The 13,365-nt window shown below is 37.0% G+C and overlaps 1 protein-coding gene across 5 annotated transcripts in view; it reads right to left on the reverse strand.

The window, feature by feature from the left end:
• The window catches only part of PLA2G4A (phospholipase A2 group IVA), a 159,657-nt gene that overhangs the window by 11,431 nt on the left and 134,861 nt on the right, over positions 1 to 13,365 (reverse strand). For all 5 annotated transcript variants that reach the window (XM_006942736.4, XM_019821715.3, XM_019821716.2 and 2 more), the window contains one exon: positions 10,959 to 11,143. In XM_006942736.4, coding sequence (XP_006942798.1) covers positions 10,959 to 11,143 — 185 coding nt within the window. The remainder of the gene's footprint in view (positions 1 to 10,958; positions 11,144 to 13,365) is intronic.

A 13,365-nucleotide genomic window follows, 5' to 3' on the forward strand; every position in this document is an offset into this window, starting at 1 on the left:
AGATCTGAAGAAGCCAAATGAGGAACACTCTATTACTGAATTCTTACCTGTATCTTCTTAACACAACCAATTAAAATTAATAAATTTCATGTATGCTAACATATCTGAATTACTCTGAATCAGCTTTTTAAAATCTTCTGTTTATAAAAAGATTTTAGCTTCTGGCCTCAGAATGCTATTAAATGTGTAGTGGCCAAGAGTGGGCCAGACAGGGAAACCAAACATTTAGTTAGTGGGTGTCGCAATTCTGTGATTGTTTCCACATATTAGCTCCCTTCCTGATAAGAGAATTATACATTCCCACCAGAATGAGAAGACACCTAGACATAGTCACAGCAGATGATTTGTAGCTGCTGACACGTAATGTGACCAAGAAATACATGTTTTTTTGTTAGCCACTGAGATTTTAGATTTGTTTCTGCATCAAGGCTGACTAAAGGGTGGGTAAGCGCACAGACATACACACACACACACACACACGCACACAGAGTGTTGAACTAGAAAACATAAATCAGTATGGACAGATGCCATAAATAAGGCTTATTTATATTTAAAAATATTTTTCAATGTTTATTTATTTTTGAGAGAGAGAGAGAGAGAGAGAGCGAGAGAGCGAGAGCATGGGCAGGGGAGGGGCAGAGAGAAAGGAAGACACAGAATCCGAAGCAGGCTCCAGGCTCTGAGCTGTCAGCACAGAGCCTGACACAAGGCTTGAACTCACAAACCGTGAGATCATGACTTGAGCCAAAGTTGGACGCTCAACCGACTGAGCCACCCAGGGTCCCTGAGCCTATTTATATTTATATACAGTTTCAGGGGGAGTGGGAAAAATAAGAAGCAGACTCTCAGTGGTAAAAGCACAGACTCTAGGGCCCGATTGCCTGAGTTAAAGCACAAGCTCTGAGACTATGGGCATGTTTCTTAGTGTCTCCATTCTCAATATCTTCAAATGTAAAATAAGGAAGGTAATAGTAATAACACATATCTCATGATCGCCATTCGAATAAAATAATCTCTGTACAGTATTTAGAACAGTGTCTGACACTTATGATTTGCTATACAAATGTTTGATGAATAAATGCCAACAAAGAGAGGAAAGAGGTGGAAGGGGAAAAGTGAGGAAAGAAAAGAGGAAAAAGAAAGAGAGACAGGTACAGTATTAGAGAAATTCTCATAGAGGTGAGGTATTAGGGAAATGATCACTGCAATCTTAAGTTATTTTAACTACTCTGTGTCATCAATCACATCAATTGATTCAATGATAGTCATCAGTTGCAAATCAAAGCTCCATGCTAGGAGGTGGGAACATCACAGTGAATGAAACTCTTGTTGTTATGGGATTTATAGCCTGGTGGGTAAGAGATAGTGACCAAGTAATTCCTTGGGTTTAAAACTGTCGTAAACGCTACAGAGTCTTCACCATGAGATTTGCAGTGTATGTGGACTATTTCTTCAGAGCATACATTAATTCATTCAACCATTATTATCAGACACCTGTTTTGTTCTAGGCATAAGTCAAAGGCTGTCTTTGAATCCTTGAAGATTGTAAATCAATGGGAAAGGGGAATAACAGATATTATAGTGCAATATGATAGAGGCAGCGAATGTGATGGATGGCTTCATGTGTGGGCTGTGCAGCCTGAAAGGCCAACCTCAAACAGAGACACCTTGATTTGCTACCTGGGTGGTCTGAGACAAACTGCTGAGCCACCACAAGTCAACAGGGATGAAATTATTTTATGGGTTGAAGTATGTAGCGATATTCCCTTAATGGGAAGCATAAGAATCAACCAACCAACCAACCAACCAACCAGACAGGGACCAGGTTGTTCACTATCCCTGAAATAGTAGACTCTCAAACCCATTTCACCTCTATTCCTTCTGTTTCTTATTTCTCAGCAACTTATTTTCTACCACTGTGTGTAAAGTTAATATTATTTTCCTCAGGATTGCTGTGATGATGAAATGAGGTAATGTATTAAAAAAAACTCAGTAATTTATATTTAACAGTATAATTTATAGTTTAAATATTTATATTTGTATTTATATATATTTTTTAATTGTAATTTTATTTTTAAAAATATTTAGTAGTTTTTGAGAGAGAGAGAGAGAGAGAGAGAAAGAGAGAGGAGGAGAGTGAACAAGAGTGGGGGAGGGGCGGAGAGAGAGGGAGACAGAATCTGAAGCAGGCTCCAGGCTCTGAGCTGTCAGCACAGAGCCCAATGTGGGGCTGGAGCTCACAAACCGTGAGATCTTGACCTGAGTTGGACTCAGACATTTAACCCACTAAGCCACCCAGGCACCCCGATATTTGTGTTTATATTTAAAATAGTACCTTAAATTTACATAAAAGTATACATTGAGCCTTTCAGTACTCTTGATGCTTCCGGAATGTTGTGAATTTTAAGTTGATTAACTCTCAATGCCATTTACATTTTATTTACAAGAAACAAAAATTGGGGGGAACAAAGGATATAATGTATATTAAAGCAGTTATTTCATAAACTACTAGGCAAAATATGATTATATTTTACTGAAATATATATACAGATATAAATTCTGGTTTGAAATTTGATGAAACTTTTATCACTAGCCCCTTTTTACTCCCTGTTCCATTGAATTATTCAGTTTAGTTCTTGTCTGGCACTTTCACAATTATTCATTCAAGATTATTCAACACCAAAATAAAACCAAAAGTTCATACTGTGGATCATTTGCGTGAGAACGAGGCAAAAAAAGAGCTTTCTAGTGTTTACAAACATGACTCAGGATGACTAACTATGTGTGGATAGTTTCCTCTTCACAAGAGGAAAAGGAACCGAGTGAGGTAAAAGACCAAGCTATTTTTAGTTAGATATTTTATGCTGGAATCAGGAAGCGATTGAAACTTTCCCTTTCCTGATATGATCCTGCTGTGGAAAACGTTAAAATCCGATGACTATAAAGATGGTGATTACAGGATGGAAAAACTACCTCCTCCCCGATGTCTCGTTTCTCTGTCAAGACTGAGAAACAATGACACAGTCTATGAGTAGAGCAGACGAGTTAGAAAAGAGTATTTTAGAAGAATGCCATGAGCAAGAACACTGCTGCTTTGCAAATTATGGCAATCTGCCTGAACTGTTTTCTACCACAAGTATCCATTTTGGTTGTTGGACACCTCATACTTCTGATTTCCATAGACTAATTCATGGCAAATTTACATACTACTAAAATGATTTTCTGTGGAGATAAAAATTTGTGAGTACCCTTCAAAGCAACACTTTGTAAGAAGTACTCATTTTTGAGTACAAAAACATTGTGAAGGATATGAAAAACAGCCTAAATAAAATAGAAATATATACAAACTATAGTGTGAATGGCATATATGTGACATTTTATTTATTTTTATATATGGATAAATATATATTTATATGTATTTTTAAATGTATAAATATATATTTGTATCTACTAAATTAGCTTTTCTCTAGAGGAAACGAGCATTTTCTCTGTCCAAACCTAGGATACGTACTTTCTATGATGTTTCCCAATATTTATAATCCATTTTTAGATTGGGAAGAGGCATGGAGTATAAATATAAACATAAATTGAATCTTAAAAAAAATGAATGAAGCAAGTAACATAAGATACAATAGATAGGGGTGCCTGGGTGGCTCAGTCGGTTAAGTGGCCAACTTTAGCTCAGGTCATGATCTTGCTGTTCCTGAGTTTGAACCCTGCGTCGGGCTCTGTGCTGATAGCTCAGAGCCTGGAGCCTACTTTGGATTCTGTCTCCCTCTCTCTCTGACCCTTACCCCCCCTTCAAATTTTAATAAACATTAAAACAATAAAAAAAGATACAATGGATAGAATCTACAGTTTAGAATTCACTATTTTCTGGTTATGATCATCATCGGTTCCAATAAAAAGCATGCTGGTATTAGGATCCAAGAGCTTTATAATGCAATGGGTGTGAAAATAATTTTGTATATTTAATAGAGTATTTACATAGCACTTTACAGTTCTCTTTAGTTCTTCACCAAGACGTTACTATAACTTCACAAAAATACGTAGAGAAATTAATGTTCGGCATATCTGCTCATCAATAGGCATCTGATCCTTAATGACAAATACAGGTGTAGTGGGTTGGATGGTGGCCCTCCAAAACAGAAGTCCATGTGCTCTAACCTCCCACCCTGCCCCAGAACCTGTGAATGTAACCTGATTTGGAAGAGGGGTTTTTGCAAATGTAATTAAGCTGAGGGTCTCAAGATGAGATTATCATGGGTTATCTGGTTGAAGCATAAATCCAATGACAAATGTCTTCATAAGAGACAAAGGTCCTTATAAGAAGACACACACACATATTAGGAGAGCCCATATGAAGACAGAGGCTGAGATTGGAGTTATGCAGCAACAAGGCAAGGAAAGCCTGGAGCTGGCAGAAGCTGGAAAAGGCAAGGATGAATTCTAGCCATAGAGCCTTTGGAGGAAATGTGGCCCTGAGATACCTACATCGGTGGTAATTTGTAATGGCAGCCCTAGGAAACTAATATTTGAGGTAAATCTGTAAATGCTATGTTTAATAATGGATAGTTCCCTTTATTGGCCACAGTAGATCGATGCCCAGCAAGCTAACACTTGGACTGGCTTGGCCATGATGGTGTGACCCAAAACAAAGTCATGAATAAATCATATGCAGAGGTTTTCACACAAGGATCATGCCATAATGTTAACAAATAAATCAGGTTAGTGTGGAAAAATACAATTCTCTGTTTTCTTGTCAGTTTGACGGAATTTTGACCTTGAGTGAAATATAACAAGATAAAGCTAATTTAGATAAATTACTTTTATCATTGGTGAAAACTTGTTCATTTCAAACTTTCCTTTCTTCTCTCCTCCTTTTCTCCTTCCCTCCTTGCCTCCTTTCCTTTCTCTGTTCTTCTTTCCTTTTATTTTTAAGAAAATGAACCCACTGCTCTGGGTTCTGCTCATTACGCATTTAAAAGGGCACTGAAAAACTGAGTTAGACTTATGGTAACATGATATAAAATAACATTATTTACGGCATAATAACTATTCGATTATTCTCCATAAAATTTAGTAAGGTTAAAAAAAATTGCTAGTAAACTCTGAATTCTCCTATATTCTTTGCTTGCTCCTTAAAAGAGCCAAAGCTTTCTTAAAAATGTTTTTCCTAAAATCAGTCTGTTCATTTCACAGACTTGAATGTGAAAACACCCCTGGCTTATTTTCATGACCAACATTAAAGACAAATGCTGTTAGAATTCTCCTTGAGTGGACCCTAATGGTGAAATATATTTGTATGGTATATATCTAAGTTATTATACAGTTAACAGAAAGACTCTTGACAAAATGAAACATAGAACTGATTTTTTCAAATCAGTAAGAATATTATTTAGAATCATGAGGCTCTTTATATCCAGCCTACTATTAGGGTGTGTGCCTACAAATCTAAAACAAAAAAAAAAACAAAAGAAAACCTAAAAACCTTCCAGTATTATTGACATTGACATCATCAGTTTTCAAGGCCAGTTACAACATAGATACAATAAAAACTGTGATCGCCTCCATCAAAAGCCATGATATCTATCATTCATATCTCCCTGACAAAATCTGAGTTTTAACTATACTTATGAAATGCTTCTATCAATAATTGTGAAATAAGGTTTATGGTTTTATTTTTTGGCCCAGCATCTTTGCTCTGCTCTTTTATTACAAATGGCATTTATATTTCAACTCAAAAAAAGAAAATTTGTGGAGGAAAACATTATAAACAGTAGTGTGTAATTTCCTTTATAGTAAGTCTTTGAAAATATAAATCCTTATTTCCAGAGTAATGGGTTTTATGCTATACTAAACCAACAATAAAAGGAAATATATACATATTGGGGAGAGAGGTGAGATGAAAGGAATTGACAAAATTTCTATAGCACATCTATGAGAATGCATAGCTGGAAATGTCTACAGACTTTGTAAATCTATATAGATGGAGTGATTGCAGGCTCTAAGATAGTAAATACATAATAAAGCTACAGTTGTTAAAATACAGTGTGGTACTGAGATAAGAATTATCAGATTGTCAGATGAACCAATGGAATACAATAGATACATACAAAACAGATCTAGGCATTCTGTAGTACATGATAAAGGAAGCATTGCAAATAATATCTTTGAGGGATTGTGTTATTATGCACCTAATATATTGAAAAATATTAATGAGTTAGAATATTTTAAGAGAATATCATACAAAGAAAAATACCAGGGTGGCTGGGTGGCTCAGTCAGTTAAGTGCTGACTTCAGCTTAGGTCATGATCTTGCGGTTCGTGAGCTCAAGCCCTGCATCAGGCTCTCTGCTGACAGCTCAGAGCCTGGAGCCTGTTTCAGATCCTGTGTCACCCTCTCTCTCTGTTCCCCCCACCCCCCAGCCCCAGCTCATACTCTGTCTCTGTCTCTCAAAAACAGAAAAAACATTTTAAAAAATTTGAAAAAAAGAAAAAAAAAAGAAAAATATCAGTCTATATGTAACTGATCTTGTTAATATGAATTTCAAGAATAAAACCAGTGGAAGAAGTGACTACATAAATATTTAAAATGTTAAAATCATCAGAAATAAAAATTCCAACACAAATACTCATTAGATCATATTTGTAAAAATAAGACAAATTTTAATATCTTTAAGATATAAAATACTTACTAATGAACAGCAGCAATACTAATAATCCAATTAAAAGTAGTTTAAAAACATGAATATAGATAACCATAACAAACTATTTACACTCACAAGCAAAGGGAAAAGTTGGAGGAAAATATGCTTCTTTTTCTTTCTGTCATATTGTAAATTTTTTTAACTTTGTTTTCAATATTTTTTCAGCCGGAAAAGCCATGTAAAATACGGACTCACATATACAATCTTATATAGTAATGTCAATTGGTGCAGCCTTTTGGGAAAGCAAACCAAAAATATTTATTAAAAGTCCTAAACTAATACATATCTAAGAAGTCAACCTAAGCAATTAATAAAAAGTATGGTTAAAGATTCATGTGCAAGGATGATCACAGAGAAAGTGACAGAAGAGCAATAATCTGAAAGTTGAAAATAGAGCATTGTTAAAAATTTTTGCATATTCACATACGTATAGAGATACCATGCTGTGTTTATAATTTTTTAAATTTTTTAAATTTTTATTTATTTTTGAGAGAGAGAGAGACAGAGACAGAGAGAGACAGAGAGTGCAAGCAGGGGAGGAACAGAGAGAGAGGGAGACACAGAATCTGAAGCAGGCTCCAGGCTCTGAGCCATCAGCACAGAGCCCAATGTGGGGCTTGAACTCATGAGCCATGAGATCATGACCTGAGCTGATGTAGGACGCTTAACTGACTGAGCCACCCAGGTGCCCAGCATGCTGTGTTTATTATTATGTTAAAAAAAATTTAATGGGGGAGTGCCTGGGTGGCTCAGTCAGTTAATTGTCCAATTCCTGATTTCGGCTCAGGTCATGATCTCATGGTCATGACACTGAGCCCCATGTTGGGCTCTGTGCTAAGTGTAGAGCTTGCTTGGGATTCTGTCTCTCCTCTCTCTCTCTCTCTCTCTCTCTCTCTCTCTCTCTCTCTCTCTCTCTCAAAATAAATAAATAAACATTAAAAATTATTTAACGGCATGGGAAAATGCTCACTTTATAATTTTAGGTAGAAAGAAGCAAAATGCAAGACTATATTATCCTGGTGTTCACACACAGACACACACACACACACACACACACAGAGGTGAAGAAAATTGCAAAATACCAGCAGCTGTTGTCTGTGTACAAGAAGCACTTAATATATATTCCAAATATCCAAATTTTTAAATAATAAGTAGACATTCTTCTTAATTAGAAACAATGAGTCAAGTACATTTAAAAACTACAACAAAGTACAAGTTCTTTTTAGAGGTACAAAGTGATAACCAAAGAAGGTGCAAACCTTCTTCCCCATATTAACTCATGAGGTGGCAGGGCTGTGATTCATATATAAAATTATGGCTTTGACATTTTCCAGCCCCCCTGGTGAAATGAATAATACAGTTTCTTCCATGTCCAGAACTAGTTTCCAAGCTATCCTCTTACGGTCATCCATTGAAATTCACTCCCTCATAGCTGCTCGTAGGTCATCAGATCTTCCTCTTGGCTTTCTCAGTCACCTGCCCTGTACAGTACTTCATTATCCTAGGCTTGGATTACATTAAATCCCTCTTAATTTTAATCTTTTGCTCTTCTTTCTTCAATTTGTCCTACTTTCCACTGTCAGATTAATCATCCTAAAATTCCAATTTCATGAGGCTGTTTGCTGGCTGCAAAGCCTTCACTGCTTCTCTATTTCCTATCATCCAATTTTAGAGTCTCCCCTAAAGCCTTCCTAATGGGAGCTTAATATCTATCACTTCGAATCAGATCACTCCACTTCCTCAGATGTGCTCACTGCCATCTCTGTGCCATTTTCATCCTGGTCTATTTATTTCCCTGCTCATCTACCCCAGGACATACCAATCTATTCTTACACGGATCTCCCATAACACCCATGCTCATATAAATCAAAATAACTCTTTAACAGTAAGTTTCTTAATTTCCTTCCAAATGACTCTCGCATATAAAGCCTTTCCCCCAAGAAAGCTAAAATGTTATGGAAATCAAGAACCATGGTTTATCATTAATTGCTGCACACAGCACACAGCACAGAAAAATGTACATCTACAATGTGTACGGAGGAGGCAGCTAGTGAAGGAGAAAGAGCGTTAGATTGTCATTCTGGAGCTTTGGAAGCTGGTCCAGCTTAACGGCTTCTTCTTCTTTTTTTTTAAAGGCATTTAAAAAAAAAGTTTTATTTATTTATTTTGAGAGAGACAGAGAGCATGAGTGGGTGAGGGGCAAGGAGAGAGGGGGAGAGAGAGAATCCCAAGCAGGCTCCGCACTGTTAGTTCAGAGCCCAGTGTGAGGCTTGATCTCACAAACCATGAGATCATGACCTGAGTGGAAATCAAGAGTTGGATGCTTAACTGATGGAGCCACCCAGGAGCCCCCAGCTTGACCACTTCTTAACTAGCACTTTCCTAGCTATGTCCTGAGCTATGCTCTGTTTACTCATTGTCCATTTTATTTTATTTTATTTTATTTATTTTGAGAGAGAAAGAGAGATATAGAGAGGCCACAAGCGAAGGAGGGGCAGAGAAAGAGAGGGAGAGAGAGAATCCCAAGCAGGCTCCGTGCTGTCAGTGCGAGCTCCATGCGGGCTCAATCTTATGAACTGTGAGATCATGACCTGAGCCGAAATCAAGAATTGGATGATTAACCACCAGGCACCTTCAGCTTGACTACTTCTTAACTAGCACTTTCCTACCCAGGTCCTGGACTATGTTCTGTTTACCCATTATCTTATTTAATGTGAGGATATGATGAAATTGCTTATCTCACCAATACTTGTTTCCTTGTCAGAATACCACTAACTGCCTCTAAAAAAATTAAATGTGAAAGCATTTTTAAAATATGAGGCTTTATATATATTAAGGAGCTATTATGACAGCCACTATTAGTCTTGAGAGCAGTCTAGTCACAGTATAACAGAAAGGAAAGCAGATACCAGAGGACTCAGGTTATCATTGACTCTTCCTGGTTGGGAGATCATGGACTATTGCACTTACTTTCTATGAATTTCCATTTCTTAATCTATGAAATGGGGATAATAACTCCATATCTGTTATAACATTTCCTTCATTCACCAATGAAAAAATGACCTGCTTACACTTTGGCTGGCACTTATAATACAATTAGAACCAAATGATTAAAACAAAACATACATTCAAAATAGTGTTCTAGTTCCCAAGGAGTTCAGACAGTGAAAGAGATATATATGTAAACAAATACAGACAATACACCATGAAAATTGCCATATTAGAAGAATATACTAAGTCCTTTGTACTGAAACTAGGTCTGTGGAGGTCAAGAAAGATAACATTTGAGATGCATCTAAAGAAAGTTTGAGGTGTTCCAGGTGGAGGGAATAATATTCATGATCTCGCTTGGGTAATATCACAGTGTTGCTGAGCAACCTATGTTGCCTGTTCTGAACTTTTTCTCATTTCTTCAGAGGCAGACTTTTATTCTCCACATGACCCTGGTTCCACCACCTCTACCCTTTCACTCTCAAAAGATAACATTGACTTCTAATTCCTACAAGAGTGAGAAGTCATCAGATAAGTACTCTCCTATCTTCCCCTCTCCATGCCTAACAGTGAAAAATCCTACCCTCTTGCCCCAATATGGACACTTCTATACTACTTTCTAACTGTATTTTTTAAAATCTGCTTTGTACTCCTCACCCCTGTAAGTTTCCAGGACTGTGACTCTGACTCTATCATATATGTCATCTCTCCACTCTCCAATAACATCTTCATTAATGACTCCCAGGCATCAGCATTTAAATACACTCAAATCTCTTCTATTAACAACCCACCTGTTCACATACACACATAGTTTTCCTGTTCCCCAATTCCTTAATTTTCATTATTTTTCCCTGATAGTTGTTGTTAAATTTTCAAGATACTATTTTATGTCCTCTTCTTGAGAGTATACATTCCCCTGGCATGGTTTTAATTATCTTTCACTTGCTAACATCCAACTTTCAGCCTCATTTCCTTGAACGTCAGATACATTGCATCATTCTTGTTCTGTTGAAGACTGTGAACTTTAATGTGGGTCATGGGAAATCATTTACAAATTTCTTTTAAAAATTTTTAAATTTTACAAATTTCTTAAAGAATGGAAGTGATTAAATCACATCTGTGTTTTTAAAATATTACTCATCATAATGTAGAAAATAGGCTAAAGGGATAAGAAATTGGAGTGAAGAGGACTAAAATATCTACAAGGCATGCAAATGAACATGCTAGATAATGGAATGTTGTATAAATTCTCCTTACCTTGAATGGAGGACTAGAGTCACTTGGTCGTGCAGAAAAGTCAAAGGAGATAATGAGATCGACTCCTCTCTGAGGTCTCAGGATCAAGGGGTATGGCAGGTTAAATGTGAGGCCACTGTCCACTACATGAATCTTTTTACTTTTGACATCCAGAGGCTCATATATTTGCTCAAATTCATCAGGATCTTTAAAAAGGGAAGAAAGAAAAGAATAAATTAAATGGCCATTTCACATTATTTAGAACATAAAAAAATGCATTTTAAAAATAGTATTTATTTTGAGAGAGGGGAAAAAGAGAGAGTGCATGGGGGCGGGGTAGAGAGAGAGGGAGTGAGAGGATCCCAAGCAGACCCTGATCTGTCAATGCAGAGCCCAATCTGGGGCTCGAGCTCACGAACCATGAGATCATGACCTGAGCCGAAACCAAGAGTTGATGCTCAACCGACTAAGCCCCCACCAAGTGCCCCCAAAATATTTTTAAGGTAAGTTTGTGAATAAAGTTTTATTTGGTTAGGTCCTCAGGCTTTGGAGACAAACAGAGCTGGGCAGGAGTCCAGCTTTAGCAGCTGCCAATGAATTATTGTCTTTAACTCCTAGTTTCCGTATCTGTACCATCAGGTAAAAGAATCAAATAAAGGTGCTGTGAAGATGAAGTGAGACAATGCATGGAAAGTACTTAGCTCAGGCCCTGGCATTAATTCTAAGCTATGTACCCCTTTAACAGCTTTACCTCACATTACCTAGGTCTTTACTGGCTTAAAAACATTTCCTCATACATTTTCTGGTTTTTAAGTCAAAACAGACATGTGAGGCTGGCGACATCTATAAATGAAGGATGAAATACATCCATCTCTACAGTACAGAACGGGGGGGGGGGCGGGGGGGGTGGTAGAGTGAATGGATCCCGCACTGCATCTCCCTGATGGGCGTCCAAGGAAATAATCCAGCCAATACATTCAGCAAACGTGTACTGTCTGCTAATATTTGAGCTGTATTTCAGGTGCTGAACAAGATGCAAACTCTGTTCTAAGAGCACGTGACTGATAAATAGTTCGGGTAGTGATAAATGCAATGTAGAAAATGATAGAGGGTAATATAATAGGGAGTAACTTCAGGTGGATAAATGAGAGAGGCCTCTTTGAGAAGAAGACCAGAACTGACCAGCTGACGATTTGGAGGGATATTTTTTTTCTAGGGAGAGGAAAGAGCCAGAGCAATGTCCCTAAGGCAGAATCTGACTTGGTATGTTTGCAGAACAGCAAGAAGCCTGGTGTGGCTACAGTATCAGAGGGGAGTGAAATGAGGTGACAGAGGATCTGAAAGGTAGCAGGGTCTAGAAATCATTTGTTTTATGAATAAAATGGTAACATGCTACTCTTCACATTTATGTGTGGTGCTCCACATTCACTTCCCAGGAAAAAGGAATGTGATCAGAAACGAAGCGATCTGAGCTGAATGAAATAACCTGTAATTGTTTTGTTCTGTTCCCTTGTCTTCACACGTGGACTGTTAAGAAGAACAGAGTGATTATGCTCAAGAAAGAACAGAGTGATTATGATCTCTGAGGAAGCACTGAAATTCCACTTGGCAAGCCTTTTCACAGAGGCAACAATCAAAACTAGAGGGTCAGACCAACCTGTGTTTATAGAATCACCTGAAAATGTAGTTAATATCTATTATTCAGGAAAATGTTCAGCACATGATGGGAACCCATTGAATGTTAGTTTCCTCCATATATTTCTAAGTAAGAATGATACTGACTATATAGTGAATTTTATTGTTATGTTTTGTAAGAGCAAGAGATCCAAAAGTTAGGCAAATCTTTAACTTCTTACTGTCCCATTAAATCCACAATCCTCATCATCATTAAAAGCTGAAAAGCACCGATGAGACAATTAGCCTTGATGTTTCTTCCGTGTGAATCGAAAACAGTTCTAAATTAGACTTTGGTTTAGTTACTTAAGAAAATATTATTATCCTTCTAAGTTTCTACAGTTAACACAGAGTCATGTGTTTTTTTCTCTCATATTTATTAAAATTTCTCATCCCTAAAATACTGAATAACAAGTGAATGCTACAAACATATATTAGTGTGTTTATGAACGAAGCAGAACAGAGTTTACAGCAAGGTGATTTGTACCGCCCAGAACTGTTGAATGAGAGAGCGTGTGAATGAATGACCTTAAACAAACAAACAGACAAAAAACCAAATATGCTTAAAAAAAAAAAAGGCTATGGGGGGAGTGGTTTAGACAAGAATAAGGTCATATAACTAAATGAAAATGTGGGTCAAGCTAAAAAAAAAGAAAAAGTCTTGCTATGTCTAAGGTGAATAAATAGGCCAGCAAGGAGAGACAAAAGAAATTATTCTTTAAATAATTATCTTTAGGTTAATTCTCTTTTCTTA

The sequence above is a fragment of the Felis catus genome, chromosome F1, assembly GCF_018350175.1.
Source record: "Felis catus isolate Fca126 chromosome F1, F.catus_Fca126_mat1.0, whole genome shotgun sequence".
NCBI classification, from domain to species: Eukaryota; Metazoa; Chordata; class Mammalia; order Carnivora; family Felidae; genus Felis; species Felis catus.